The 13,878-nt window shown below is 52.4% G+C and overlaps 2 protein-coding genes across 5 annotated transcripts; both read right to left on the bottom strand.

Annotated features, from left to right (window-relative positions):
* Nucleotides 1-4,554: 4,554 nt before the first annotated feature.
* Nucleotides 4,555-9,176, bottom strand: BCL7B (BAF chromatin remodeling complex subunit BCL7B). Of its 2 annotated transcripts, none has more exons than XM_065731650.1 (6): nt 9,038-9,176; nt 8,615-8,690; nt 8,414-8,507; nt 7,202-7,372; nt 6,899-6,978; nt 4,555-6,465 (listed from the first exon to the last, which is right to left on the bottom strand). In XM_065731650.1, the coding sequence occupies exons 1-6, from the start codon at nt 9,127-9,129 to the stop codon at nt 6,373-6,375; spliced, it is 606 nt and encodes a 201-aa protein (XP_065587722.1). In that variant the 5' UTR covers nt 9,130-9,176; the 3' UTR covers nt 4,555-6,372. The 2 variants fall into 2 exon arrangements, with proteins under 2 accessions (XP_065587722.1, XP_065587721.1); XM_065731649.1 differs by having other exon boundaries at nt 7,202-7,387.
* Nucleotides 9,177-9,563: 387 nt separating this feature from the next.
* Nucleotides 9,564-13,804, bottom strand: TBL2 (transducin beta like 2). 3 transcript variants are annotated; one of them, XM_065731651.1, is made up of 7 exons: nt 13,676-13,804; nt 13,473-13,603; nt 13,209-13,393; nt 12,668-12,819; nt 11,452-11,578; nt 10,461-10,613; nt 9,564-10,111 (listed from the first exon to the last, which is right to left on the bottom strand). In XM_065731651.1, the coding sequence occupies exons 1-7, from the start codon at nt 13,770-13,772 to the stop codon at nt 9,655-9,657; spliced, it is 1,302 nt and encodes a 433-aa protein (XP_065587723.1). In that variant the 5' UTR covers nt 13,773-13,804; the 3' UTR covers nt 9,564-9,654. The 3 variants fall into 3 exon arrangements, with proteins under 3 accessions (XP_065587723.1, XP_065587724.1, XP_065587725.1); XM_065731652.1 differs by lacking the exons at nt 13,209-13,393; nt 13,473-13,603; nt 13,676-13,804 and adding an exon at nt 13,003-13,113; XM_065731653.1 differs by lacking the exons at nt 13,209-13,393; nt 13,473-13,603; nt 13,676-13,804 and adding an exon at nt 13,003-13,069 and having other exon boundaries at nt 12,668-12,911.
* Nucleotides 13,805-13,878: the final 74 nt, after the last annotated feature.

Consider the following 13,878-nt stretch of genomic DNA (forward strand, 5'->3'; position numbering starts at 1 on the left):
GCTCCGGCGGTGCCGGTTTGACTGCGGAATGCCGGGGGACCCGCTGTGTTTTCTAAGCAGAAAAATATGGAGTTAGGGGTAGGGGTTGGGGTTATGAGACCCCTAGCTCCTAACCCTTGCTCCTAGCCCTTCCTATCATGGAAGAAAAGCATTTTCCCCGCGCATTCGCAGAGCCATGATTTATACTCACCTCTAGGCAGTGCCTCACTGAAGCATTTTAGAAGTGAGCATCACATCCCTACCCGGGGAAAAGCAGCAGTGCCCGAGGGAGGACAAGGAGCATGGGACTTGGAAGGCGCAGGGCTGCCTGTCCCAGCGGAAGCTTATGTGTATAAGAATGGCTCATATATGTCTTAATTCCAATTGGTCCTCAAGGACAGCTGACGAAGTCTTTTAGTTGTATTTCAAAACACACATTTTAATGTTGGCAAGGGTAGGATGTGCTCAGGCACCAGAGATTGAGCTTACCAATGGAAATGGCACAAAACATCTTGTGCCAAATTGCCCTGACCAACCTCTTGCTCCCACAGGAGAAGTGAATGTCAACTCTATAAACTATCCTGAAAAATATTTCTGTTCTATTTAGTCCTTCCATTTTCTGATCCCAGCCCCTGCAGAAATAGGGAGACTGTGCTGTGTGTATTTCACACGCACTACAATCCTTTACTGACAAAAAAAAAAAAAAAGGGGGGGAAAAGGAAGTGCTACAGTACCCAAGTTCAGCTGCAGCATGGGATGGGATTTCTGAGATTACAGCTGATTCAGAAAAACAACAGAATCTCTTTCTCACTCACAACTGCTGATGCTCCAAATGAGAACAGCTCAGCTCCTGGAAGATGAAAAATTGCCCTGATATAAAAATAGCATTCTGATTAGAGGAACTTCCCTTGAAAAAAGGCAGGGGAAACAGTGGTAGCAGTATGTTGTCTTCTTCTCTAACTTAGCCACCTTTAAAGAAAATGAACAATGATATACTGAATGGGAAAAGGAAATTTTGTCTCTAGTCCAACCAGTTATACAAGATGAGGAAAGCAGACCAGGAGCAGTTTGTGAAAGCAAGGGGCTCATTTAACTTGCTGGAAGTGACCCTGAAGGGAACAGCTGCCTCAGGATCTGTTAGTAAAATGCCTCCCGAGCAGGAACTGCAGAGTATTCAACTGAAAGACTATATGAACGCACAACTTACCCTGCTAAAGCACTGCCTCTACATGGCAGTGAAGGGAAAATGTTGTGGTCTGCCCAGCGACTAGACTGTACTGGAATGTTTCTGTGTGGGATCTTCTGTGGGATATCAGCACAGGATATCAATGTGTTTCCAATGCCTTTTGTGCTCTGCTTGGTCACATACTCCTTTGTTACAGATGTTCACATATATTTTATTCATGTGGTCACTTGGCAACAAATGTGCACATCTAACCTCTGTCAGTGACTCTTCAGCACTTCATTGGGCATGTCTGCTTTGTGTTTCTGGAGCACAATCCCTGTTAAAGTTGCTCTGAACAGTTGTTCCACATTATGGACCACCTCATTCAGTTCTTCCTGAGTTCTGAAGGTATGCGACCACAGCCATGTGCTGAGTGGACTGGGAGAAGTGCAGGAAGACCCAGAAAACACTGCTGTGATTCCCGATCATCTCCCACGCTCATTGGTGCTGCTCTTCTTCAGGACAAACATTCTGAGCTTCATCAAACACAGTGTGCTCCATTTGTGGGAAATGAGCACAGGGTGCACACTGCGCTCAGCAAATGCTGTGTCTGGGACAGAGCTCAACTCATTCGGATTTTCACTCCAATTCCTTCTATTTTCAGCGTTCACTCCCTCCTCGAGGTGCCCATTTTGTGTCTGTCAGCCAAGCTGCGTATCTGGCATCAGCAGAGCTCAAGTGGCATGGACAATGGGTGGAATGAAAGAACAAAGGGGAAGTGCATTTTGATGTGCTTCCTTAAAGCTCTGTGTAATGGAGCTATTTCCAATCCTGGCTGGTCTTTAAAAAGCAAGATAAAAATAACAGCACAGCATTTCTTCCAGGTATATGGATGCATAGAAGCAGCAGTTTGTGATTTTGGTGACCCACCTCCTCTCCCAGAAGGTGAGCGCAGTGAGGTGGAGCTGCAGTGCAGAGCTGTGTTATAGTGGCTCCAAGTCCCAGCATTTCTTTTGGTTCTCGTGGTGGATTAATGCCAGGATGGCAATACATCCCATTATGGGTGGTACTCAGTTAACACTGATTTCTTACAAGTCAATGCATTACTGTTTGCCACACAAACTTCTTCAAAGGCTGGAGTTGGGGTTAGGGATTAGGGATTAGCGTTTGGCGTTAGGGTTAGGGGTTGGGGTTAGGAGCAAAGGTTAGGAGTTAGGGGTAGGGTTAGGAGTTAGGGTTAGGGTTAGGGGTTATGTTTAGGGTTGGGGCTATGGGTTAGTGTTAGAGTTAAGGGTTAGCATTAGGGTGCCCTGATTAGGGTTAGGGTTAGGATTATTAGGGTTAGTGTTAACAGAGTTAGGGTAAGGGTTAAAGTTAGGTGTTAGTGATTAGGGTTAGGGATAGAGTTAGGGTTAGGGGCAAGGGTTACAGTTAGGGTTAGGGTAGGGCTAGGGTTGGTATTAGGGTTAAGGCTAGAGGTTAGTGATTAGGGTAGGGGTTAGGATTATTAGGGTTAGTGTTATCATTAGGGTTAGGATGAGGGTCAGGGGTTAATGATTAGGGTTAGGATTAGATTTAGGAGTTAGGGTTAGGGTCAGCATTAGGGGTTCCAGTTAGTGTATAGAGGTTGGCATTAGGACTATGAGTGTTAGGTTTGGGGTTACGGGTTACGGTTATGGGTTAGGCTTAGAATTAAGGTTAGGGTTATTAGGGTTAAGGTTAGGACTTAGAGGTTAGGTTTAGGGATCAGGTTTAGGTTTAGGGTTATGATTAGGATCAGGGTTAAGGGTTAGGTTTAGGGTTATGATTAGGTTTATGATTAGGCTTGGAAGTTTGAGTTACGGTTAGGGTTAGTGGTTAGGTTTGGAGGTTTGGGATTTAAGTTATGGTTTGGGATAAGAGTTAGGGTTGGCATTACCTATAGGGCTAGGATTTATGATTAGATTTTATGATTTGGGTTACAGTTAGGATTTTGCATTAGGTTTAGTTTTTAGGGTTAGGGGATTAAGTTTGGAGTTTAGTGCTAGGTTTAGAGGTTAGGATTAGGGTTTGGGCGATGTTTAGTGTTATGTTAGGTTTAGGGCTAAGAGTTAGGGTTTACTTCTGGGTTAGGGGTTAGATTTAGGGTTTGGGTTAGGGTTATGTGTTAGGGATAGTGGTTCTGAGGTTAGGTTTAGACTTAGAGGTAGATTTAGGCATTTGATTTAGGGTTAGGTTTAGGATTAGAGGTTAGGCTAGGGTTATTAGGGGAGTTTGGTTTAGAGGTTATGGTTAGGGGTGAGGATTAGGGCAAGGTGTTAGGTTTAGAGCTCAGGGTTAGGGTTAGTTCTTGCTGTAGGGTGTTGCTATAGAGTGAAGAAAATGGGGGGACAGCTTTTGAAAGGAAAGGGTTCTGAAATTTAGCAGGACAACATGGTTTTCAGAAAATAAAGCCTTGCACCCCCACTCCTTCCATCTCTTTTAACAAGCACTGAGCCACACTAGGTATGCAGAGTGAGTTTTAGTTGACACCTGAAGTATGTAAAAGCCTCAGAAAGGGGAAGCAGCTTGCAGCTTGCTGCTCAATGAGCACTGTGCTTGCTCAAAAGGCTTTTCCAGCCTCAGGCTGATCTCTGAAAAGATGATCTCTTGCTGCTCTTTGAAGAGGTTTCAGCATGTACTGCAGTGCTGCTAACATAATTACAGATGTTATCAGAAAAGGAGAACAGATTTTACATCTCAGCAAAGTCAACTTCCAAAGTATTTCACAATTCTCACTAAGAGGGATGGGAGCTCCTGGGCAATTTTGAATCTCTTGACTTCAGTTAGAGAAATACAGGCTCCCAGGAAGTCTTCTTTCAGTTTGTTGGTCTTCAAAACATCCTCCTGAGCCCACTCCAAGAGCTCCAAGCCACGATTGGAAGTTGAAGGCCCTTTACTACACAGTGACCACTGGTGTCTGTGGCTGTGCTGGTTGAACAACCTCTTTTCTAGAGCTACTGAGAACACAGAACAGAAGTTGGTCACCCCTGAAGATTTACAAGCCAAGGCAGAAATTAAGTCAGCACTGAAATTATTGCAAGCTTCCCCTAGATGTTATCTGGGTCTGCACTCATCATGGGCTGCTAAGTCAGCTGTCACAACCCAAGATTCAGAGATATCATGGAAAATAACACAGCAAAATGGTGCAACTCTCACAGTGTTATGCAGCCCAGCAGCTGCTCAGCTTTGCCACAGGAGCTCTGGATGTCATCTGAAGCAGCACTCCTCTCCCGCATTCCACTCCCGAAACTATTTTCCCAATATCCATAAGTACAAGATGACTGTTCTCAGATTAACCCACGGCTGCTGCCCCATCTGTACATACCCAGCCTAAAAGAAGTGATTAAACCCATGTGACGGTTACACAGAGGGAGCCGCACACCTTCGGCTTAGACTTATACACTCAATTTAATAAATTGGAAAATAAGAATCATTCTTTGCAATGCACAAAGACAAATCAAAGACTACTGCAAAGATACCCACAGACATGTTGTGTTAATTAATTGATTGATTGGGCACTCTCGCATAAGGTAAGGCTGGGGTGGGAAACCCAGGGCCTGGGGTGCGCAGACAGGCAGGGGTGCACGTGTCAGCTCCCCCTGTGCAGCTCTTTGGGGACAGACAGCTCCCCAGAAGTACGTGTCCAGCATCTCAAAGCTGGGAGCAAAACAGCCCCAATATCTCAGATGCACACAGGGCTGCTCTGGGTGCCCCGACAGAGCAGCAGCTTCCCCTGGCTTTTCAGAACAGTCAGGCACAGTTGTAGCTCTGGGATAACATCAGACTTCTGTCTCATTGCGTCTAACACAAACTCTGCAAGTTTTGCTACAGGACAATGGCAGTGTGTGACACTGCTGGATCTGGGTGCAGCTCACAGGGACGTGGCCTTGGTGAGGCCCTGCAGCATCCACGCTGAGCCCAACCAGGCCATCGGGGAACAGCACTGCACCTGCGCAAGGCAAAGCCCCAGTGCCCCTGCCCACACCATGCTGGGGAGCACGAGGCCCGGCAGCGGACACCCCCGCGGCACTGGCACTGAGCTCAGGCTGGGAGTGGGGGGGGATTCACCTTAGCTCAGACTCGTGCTGCCCACTGCCTGTTCCTGAGCTCCTGACCCAGCACCTGTTGCCCGTGTGCCCCACAGTCACTGAGCACTGTATTTCAAATAGTTTAATTTTAAAAATATTCTATTCAGTGCTAAAATATCTTTCCACTTCCACGCGCGGCCGCACCTTCAGCTTCGCCAGGCTCGATCAGAGATGGCGGGACATGCAGTGGCAGCGGGGGGGGAAGGGGGCCCAGGGGGTGCCGGTGTGGGAAGCTTGGGGATGGGGGCATGGGAAGGCTCTCTGGGGTTCCTGCATGAGGGTGTCCTGCCCAGAGGGGACGGGGCGTACCTGGGGCATGAGGCGGGCAGGAGAGGAGTAGGGTGCAGGGACAGCTGGGACACAGCACTGCCAGCAGCCCCGCTCTCTCCCAACCCCACTGCATGGCAGCCCCTGCACATCCTGTGAGGGCAGTGGCCTCTGTGAGGGCCTGGAGGCAGAGAAGCAGCAGACAGGGCTGATATGTTCAGTACCTGCCCTCGAAAGTGGCAGCGCTCCTCTCTAATGGCTTAGTAGCAGCTTATTGCACGGTGTCCCAGCGGCATTGAGGGCTGTTGTCTCCATTGTCAGGGCACTCCCTCCCTCCTCTGCCCTTCACACCTACAGTAGGAATGCCCCAGACTATGGTCACAAGGGAGCAGACAAATCACCTTCTGCAGGTGGAACATGGCTCTTCTGTTCCCAGCACGTGGGACAGGGCAGACAGTGGATCCAGAAGCAGGCAAACAGCATCTGCCAGTGCATTAGGGGTTATGGAGAGCAGAGAGCCCCAAGGATCCCTCCCCCTGTCCATGCACACCACACACCAGAAACCCCACGTCAATATAGCACAGATCAGCAGGGAGAGAGGGAGCCAATAAATAGAGGCAGATTTGCAGGTACTGCTGGCAGCCCCATCCAGCTGGGGAAATTGCTTGCAGGCTGCCTCTGCAGGGGCTGGTGGGAGGCTCCTGCCCCCAAGGGCAGGGCAGGCTAGATGGTGAGGCAGCAGGAGCGCCCTGTCCCTCAGGAAGGGCAGGCCAGGGGAAGCACCCCATTCCCCAGGGAAGGGCAGGCAGCTCTGCGAGGGTCTGGCGAAGGCTCTCCCTGGGGAAGGGCAGGCTAGCTCTCCGAGGCTGTGTGGCACACAGAGTTCTGATCGGCGCAAAATCTCTTCAGAGGCGGTGCACCAGAGTCCTCTTCCTCTTCAGTTACCTGCAAGGGTAGGGCCAGAGGTCACCAGCAATGATAGGAGCTCAGTGTGCCCACAAGGCTATGCAGAGCTGCTAGATGAGCCTGTGTCTCACACTGGGGGGATAGCCTGGGCTCTCCTCTCTGAGTCAGGGCCTGACTCACAGAACCCTGAGCCTCTGGACATCAAGAGAGAGAATCCACCCCAGCCCTGGAGTCACCTATAACCGATTTTTCACTCCATCTCCACATATGTTCTGCACACAGTGTATGACCTAAAACCTGAACTAAGGGTTATATCACAGTATCCCCTCAGTATCCTCAAGAGGTCTGAGGAGCTCCTGGGAGCAGTTTGGGACTTGTTGATGGTTCTGCCATAATGAGAAATCAAAGAAAAGTGCACTGTGCACTGATGGGTGAATAAGCATTTAGACATGTTTTCTATCCTCTCCCTTACCTGAGTCTCAAGAGGGACCGGCTCTTCTTTTGTAAGAGTGGGAGGTTCATCAGCAACTTCTGAGGAAGGCAGAGAAGGCTCTGGATGGAACAGAAAGTTAACACATGGCAGATCCACGTGCACAGCAGCACCGAGGCTGCTGAGCCATCTGGTAAACGTGCCTCATTCACCTGCCCCACAAGCAACACACAGGAGGCAGCTCTGTCCTGGCCCCAGTCACACCTTCCCTTGGGCTCCCTGGCCCAGCTGAACACCTCCCCTCTTCCCAGACAAGCAGTTGTGCCCAGGTGTCCTGGAGCTCACCTTCCAGAGTCTCCTGCCCCAGTGTGGGTGGCTGTGAGTCATCTGTGCGGAAGTCAGATGTGTGGGCAGGACTCATAGACTCACTCTGCTGGGGACTGGGGCTGGAGTTGGGGCTGCTGTCCGCCTTGAGTTGGTAGACATCTGACAGGGAGCTCTGGTTGCTGTTTTCATCTGCAGAAACAGCACCTAGTGAAGAAGAGTACCTTGACTCAGTGGCACAAGCAACCAAGGGCAGCACTGAGAGCCAGAATCTCATGGAAAAGGAAGAGTGCAGTATTTAGAGTACAGAGGACTCAGAAAGTCACTTCCAAGAGCTTCCTAATGCAGCACTTCCCATTAGCATACAGATGGCTTACAGGACAGTGTGTGATAATGTCTACAGATCTGGAAAGGCCAAGGAGAGGAGAAGGGACCCAGAGCTATTAAAAAAAATGAGCACAGTGTGCAGAGGCAGCAAAAAGCACTGCACTGCCAGACCTCATGTCTGCAGCTGTAAGGCCACTGCGGACTCTTCCCAGTGGATGGACATTCAACAGGATGAGGCCTCTTGTTTCAGTACCAGAGTTCTGTGCCTCTTGTGTTTGCAAGATAGCAACCTAACACCAAAGAAACACTCAACTTCTGCCCCAGAAGGGAAGGCAGCCCTTGTTTTCCTGGTAAAGTGGGAGCCAAATTGCAGATCTGCAACATTATCATACTCACTGCATCTACTAAAAGTGCTAACACATAGCCTGATGTTCCTCTGCCAGATGAAGGCTGAGTGGGAAGGCTGGGAACTGTATCTATGTTCTACTCCATGAACCGGCCTGTGCACTGTTCAGCTCTGCCAGACATTGCTCATGGCTGGCTGCAGTGAGCTGGGCTCACAGAAGCAGAGCCTGAGCAAGTGAGAGGAGTGTACCTTGCATCCCTGCAAACTCCACCAAGCTGTGTAAGGTACATGGGTGGCAAAGGGAGGTGGGAACAGGCCCACCCCAACCCTGCAGCACACAAGCAGCAAGGCAGGCTCACAGCTGCCCTCTCTGCTCTCAAGTCTGCCTGCAGTGCTGCAGCAGCATAGAGCCCTCCTGCAGCCCTGGTGCCATGCCAGTTAGCATCCTGGGGGCAGAGCACGGAGCAAAGCAGGGGATAGGCACAGCACTGTGCTGAAGGCATGAAGCACACAGGGCTAGAAGGGCCGGTGCCAGGCACTGCAAGCCAGGCCATGCTCACCTTGGAACTCGAGGAGTAGCGAGGAGTTGGCAGCCGTGTCAGCGGGGAAACCATTGGGCTCTCGTGCAACGCCGCTCGATTTAGATTTCTCTTTCTAGAGAAAAAAAAGGAAAACCGAAAGGCGACATTAGGGGCAGATGGGACCCAGCTCTACAGCAGCAGCTGCAAAGAGCAGCTGGGTGAGGTCTGCACGGCACCCACCTCCTTGCTGTCAGCCACCGGCACCCACTTGAAGATCCGCAACGAAGTGTCGCCCACCGTTACCCACTTCTTCTCCCTGCAGGACACGGCGTCAGAACTCGCCCGGCCCACGGAGACAGGTCCCGCCCACAGCGCCCGACCTCAGGTAGGTCCAGGGAAACGCCCATCCCCGCAGCGGCCCCGCCCCACCGCTAGGCCCACCGCCCTTCCTTGTGATTGGCCCAACAGCCCGTCCGTCACGCGTTATTCCGCTTCCCTCCCACACTTGCAAGCCGATTGGCCGCCGCCATCCTAGCACCGCCCACCGCCGCACGCAGCGCTCTGATTGGGCGCACGCTCCCGGAGCGCTTCCACCGGCACACGGGTGGTGAGGTGATTGGCTGCGGGCCTACAGGCCCCACCCCCCCGTGCCCCACCTCTCACCATCTGCGGACGCGCTCGATGGCCGCCATCACTTTTTTGATGTCATCCTTGGCGCGGCTGCGGGTCTCGGCGCGCACCGAGCGGCCCGACATGGCGCCTGCAGCCCCGGCAGCCCCGGCTCCGCAGCACCCGCCGGCGCTCCCTGCGCATGCGCGCGCCCCGCCCACGCGCTGCGTCACGGCGCACAGCACGCCACGCCCGGGGGGAGGGGCGACCGCTACGTGAAGAGCTCAGTGCGCCTGCGCGGCAGGCCCCGCCCGCGGCGCGCGAGGAGGAGGCGCGAAGGTGGGACCGGCGGCCGCCATCTTGTGCAGGGCGGGGCCGGCAGAGCCCTCCCCCTCCTCCCACTTCCCGGGAAGCCCGGTGGACCCCCGCGCCGCCGCCTTCATGGCAGCCAAGTGCTCGAAGCGGTCCTCGAAGCCTTGGCCTGGCCCGAGGCCCTGTACCGGCTCGGCCCCCCCCACCCCGGAGGAGCGCATGCCCTCCACACCCCTGCGGGCAGAAAGCAGGCAGGGAAAGCCCTGGGGCGCTTTTTTATTACTGTTCATTGTTTTATCAAAAGTCAAGCCCAGCGTGCTGCTCCTGCAGGGACCGGGGCTGCGCACTGCGGCACAGAACTACTGCTTCTTCCCATAGATGGCAGCCAACGCTTTCTTGGCACTGGCAATCTGCTGCTCCAGCCGCTCCCGGGTGGGTTTGGTGGTGGCTTTTCTCAGCATGGTCTCCATCTCTTCCACCACAGCACGGTAGCCAGGGGTGTTATGGAAGACACGGATGACCCGGTCACCACAGGACACCAGGTACCGGCTGGTGGTGTCAAAAGCCAAGTCTGCTATGCACTGTCCATGGACACCAACAAAGCACTCCTCTTCCTCCCCTCTTCGCGTGTTGTACACAGTGATGCTCGTGCCACAGGAGATGGCCACAACGTGAGCATCAGGGGACAGGGCAATGTGGCACAGCTCTGCCACCTCGCACTTCCCTGTCAGCAGCAGGTACGGGTCTTGTTGCTTCTTATATTCCACATCTGTGTCCCAGAACTTCCATGTTCCATCCTTGGAAACAGTTGCCATCCTACAGGCAGGACATAAGCCAAATGTGACTGCAAAGGTGGGTCACACTTATTCCCTTTCCACATCTACATCCTTTGCTTTGTGGACAGAGAGCTATTTTGGAAAAAGTTAGCCTGTATATGCACGTACACATAGAGTCTTCATCCTTCTCCCAGAGCAAGGAGGATGGTCACTCACCAGGAGGAAACCCATGGGGAGGATGAGGATGGACCAAGGCAGTCCCTGAGCATCCAGGGAGGCACCCAGGGCAGGGATGAGCCCACAGGTTTGAGTATGGGTGGGCAATTCAGAAACACTGGGGTGAGCACATGTCCTTAGGGTATGCCTTCAGGCAGTGATAAAACACTTACCGCCTTGAGTCGTTAGAGAAGGAGAAGGAATATATGCCAGCAGCATGGCCTTTCAACTCAAAAGCCCTGGTCACATCCTGGAAGTCTCCGCTCTTGCCAAAACATACTTCCCACACCTTTACATCAGGAGTAAAGCCACATGATGCCACAAACCTGAATAAAAGAAAAAACAGAGAGATGGGCTGTTACAAAACACCACTGTGGCTGGGTAACAGGACCAGCTCTGCAGCCACAGCACTGCAGAGCTCTCCCCCAACCTCCCAAAGGCTGCAGAGAAAGGGCTCTATTAATCAGTCCTAACCTAACATCCTATGCTCAAAATCTTTGCTTTGATCTGCTGGAAAATTGTTTTCATTTTTCACTGAAACCAAGCTGCTAAAGGGAACACTAAGGAAGGCATCAGGAGAACAAGGCAACTCCACAACTCAACAGCACTGACAGAAACACCTTAGCAAAAGTAAGAAACTACATGCTCTGACCCACAGAGTCAGTGTGACTGGCACGTAGCAAGCGTCTTGCTGCAGCAGCAGGTTAGAGACAGGGCCAAGAACAAGATTTTTCTGACAAGTAACCTCTAATTTTGTAATTCATATAACCAAGAATTTTTATTTAAGAGGTAAAAACAAGTGCTAGGAATGTTACTTGTTTTGCACAAGCTGTTTGCACTGGCACAGCTCTGCCATCACAGCCAACGTCATCTGCTCTCCTCAGCGCTTCAGGAGGTGGTAAACAGAAACAACAGCAGTGCTGCAGAAGTTCAACAAACCACCAAGTGCCTGAGGCCACAGGTGGGAGTCAGCACCCCCAGAGAGACTCTCCAGGGAGCACGAATCATTACAAAAAGGCATAACCCTCAGAAAATTGCTTTACAGTTAACAGCAAACTGCAGATGTTCTGAACTGATGATTTCCTCTGAGAAGGAGTGGTTCACAGTTATTTTTGTGGCTTCCCACTCAGCTGGAACAGCCTGGAACACCTGCATGTCCCTCACCTCCCACAGGGTGACACGGCAGCATAGGCATTGTTCATCTGGTTAGTGTTAATGCTGGCAAGAACTTCACCCCTCAGGTTCCAGATCAAGATCGTAGTGTCACTGGAAGCTGTCATGATAAACTTTCCTGGGAAAAAAAAAAAAAGGGCAGAGATCAGGAGAGCTCCATGTCCTAAAGCTGCCACACTCACCAACAAGCAACCTGTTTCTGCATCAGAGTTGTCGAGAAAACCAAAAGCAGCATCAAAATGTAAGTGCTTATCTCATGGCACAGAGTAAAAAGCCAAGCCAGCAAGCTCACCTCCTGGGTATGCCTCTGTGTTTGGTCAGGACTCAGCAGCTCACAGCTGGCAACCCAGGGACCCTTTGTGCTTCTCACCCAGCATCTTTCAGACAGTACTTGCGGAGCTCAGTACCATGCTCAGGTAATGTAACAGACTTGATCAAGTTGCATTTTAACCAGAAGAAGTACCTCTAGCTTTCAAGTCAGAGATTACAGAGTCATAGCTGATTAGAAGTCACACTGCTTTTGTTCCTCATTATTGGTGGTGTCTGCCATTTGGGGCATTTGTTGTGCTTCCCTCTTGTTCATCTCAGCGTGGACACTGAATTGCAAATTTACTTTCAAGCTACTTGTTACAGGGTTTCAATTTTCGCTCCTGCAGCCAACCAAAGACCTCAGTTAAAATTTTATGTACTTTGGTGTTACAGAATGGAGCACGCATCCACCCACTTCCAACTGTCCACTATCACACAGCGGAAGCATGGATCCACCAAGCCCCTTGCCACCAACATAAACCATTCTCAGGCTCTGTTCTAGAAGATACCAGAAGTCTATGGTAGATCCTATGCCCCTGAATCTACGAACTCACTGGAAATATTTCTGACTGGCTGAAAGGAAGGCTGTTGAGCCAGAGAACAATTATGCTTTCAATACCAAGACCAGATCTCTTCAACAGCGTCCCCGAAAGCCTAAAATAAGACACTGTGCAAATCAGGTAATTCTGAGCTTAAATGAAGATTCTCTCCTCAAATTATAGTCTTCCAGCTTACTTAGTAGTAAAAAAAGACTGAAACATAACAACTAGAAAGACATGGAGAATCATGCAAGGCTTGAATAAGTTAAGAACTAACGTTCTCAACCCAGCAGCTGTTGCTTAAAAAGGAAAGTGGATCTGGTGGGCTATGGCAGGTGAGCAGCTTGCCACCTCCTTACCTGTTTCTGCAACTCCTACGTTAATGACAGGAGCTTTGTGTTTCTTTGGGAAGTCCTCAGAAGCTGCATTGAAGGTGAAGTTGCCATCATCCTTCTTTGTCATTTTATAGACACGAATTGTCTCTCCATTTGCCAGCCAGACAATGAACGCCCTAAGTGGAAGGACGGTAACTGAGCCTTTAAGCAGCAGGTTGCCACGGTCAGCCTAACTGCAGCAGGTGAGTTAACAGTCATTCAAGGGCACCTGGAGAAAAGGTGACAATCAGTTGTGTTTTATGAGGGCACTGAATTCTCCCTGTGTTAGCCCAGCAGCAGCACTGAACGGAACAGAACACCTGAAAACGAGATCCCTTCGGGTCGGAAGGAGCCGTTTCACCAGCACCGAGGAAAGCTTTACACATGGCCTTCCCAACCTGCAGCCCTTGCAGCTCCCCATTGCCAGGGCAGCGAGGAGGGCATCACGATACCGCCCCGATCGGCGGTGCCGCCGAGACCCCACGGGACTTCAGCGAGGCGCGCAGGGAGGGTGCCCCGGCCCCACCTGCAGTCGGGGCTGAAGCGGACGAACTCGGCGTGGTCCAGCTCCACGTTGGCCCGCAGGCAACGATGCTCGCGCGCCGTGAAGTCGCGGGTGCTCCAGAGGCGCACGGTGCGGTCATCGGCGCAAGACGCCAAGTACTTGCCACTGCCGCTGAAGTGCAGGCAGCTCACGGCGCCGCTGTGGCCCTGCGGGGGAGCGGCGGTCAGGGACGGAACGGGGCGGGGGGGGGGGGGGGGCTCCGGCGGGGCGGGGACGGCGCGGTACCTTGAGGGCGGCGACCAGCAGGCGGTGCGCGAAGCTGTGCTGTCGCGGCTTCTCCTTGCGCGCCCGCGTCTGCGGCTTCGCCTTCCGGGGAGCCTCGTGCTTGACGGCCACGCGGCAGTTCGCCCCGGGGCCTGGGGGGAGCGGGGCTCAGCGAGGGGGGATGGAGGGGGGGAGGGCAGAGGAGAAAACGGAGCGGTACTCACCCTCACCCTGCGGCGGGGCGGCGCGGCGCAGGGCGGCCGCCAGCAGCAGCAGCGCGAGGAGCAGCCCAAGCCCCGCACCCAGCACCGCCGCCTCCATCTTCCCACCGCCACCGGCGTGCGCCGAACCGCGGCTCCGCTCCGCTCCACCCCACCCCGCTGGCCACGCCCATAAGGTTCGGCACCGCCCCGTCCACGCGGCCGGA

This window comes from Cyrtonyx montezumae, unplaced genomic scaffold (assembly GCF_038088225.1).
Source record: "Cyrtonyx montezumae isolate F1298 unplaced genomic scaffold, pur_monq_1.0 scaffold_15, whole genome shotgun sequence".
NCBI classification, from domain to species: Eukaryota; Metazoa; Chordata; class Aves; order Galliformes; family Odontophoridae; genus Cyrtonyx; species Cyrtonyx montezumae.

What these genes read in the sequence shown, in the direction of transcription:
- BCL7B (XM_065731649.1), bottom strand. Translation starts at nt 9,129, where the DNA reads ATGTCGGGCCGCTCGGTGCGCGCCGAGACCCGCAGCCGCGCCAAGGAT. An exon ending in ATCGAGCGCGTCCGCAGATG is followed by an intron (nt 8,691 to 9,037) that starts GTGAGAGGTGGG and finishes CGTGTCCTGCAG; the next exon opens with GGAGAAGAAGTGGGTAACGG. An exon ending in GGGGCAGGAGACTCTGGAAG is followed by an intron (nt 6,979 to 7,201) that starts GTGAGCTCCAGG and finishes TGTTCCATCCAG; the next exon opens with AGCCTTCTCTGCCTTCCTCA.
- TBL2 (XM_065731651.1), bottom strand. Translation starts at nt 13,772, where the DNA reads ATGGAGGCGGCGGTGCTGGGTGCGGGGCTTGGGCTGCTCCTCGCGCTG. An exon ending in CGTAGGAGTTGCAGAAACAG is followed by an intron (nt 11,579 to 12,667) that starts GTAAGGAGGTGG and finishes TTTTTTTCCCAG; the next exon opens with GAAAGTTTATCATGACAGCT. An exon ending in TTCTCTAACGACTCAAGGCG is followed by an intron (nt 10,112 to 10,460) that starts GTAAGTGTTTTA and finishes TCCTGCCTGTAG; the next exon opens with GATGGCAACTGTTTCCAAGG.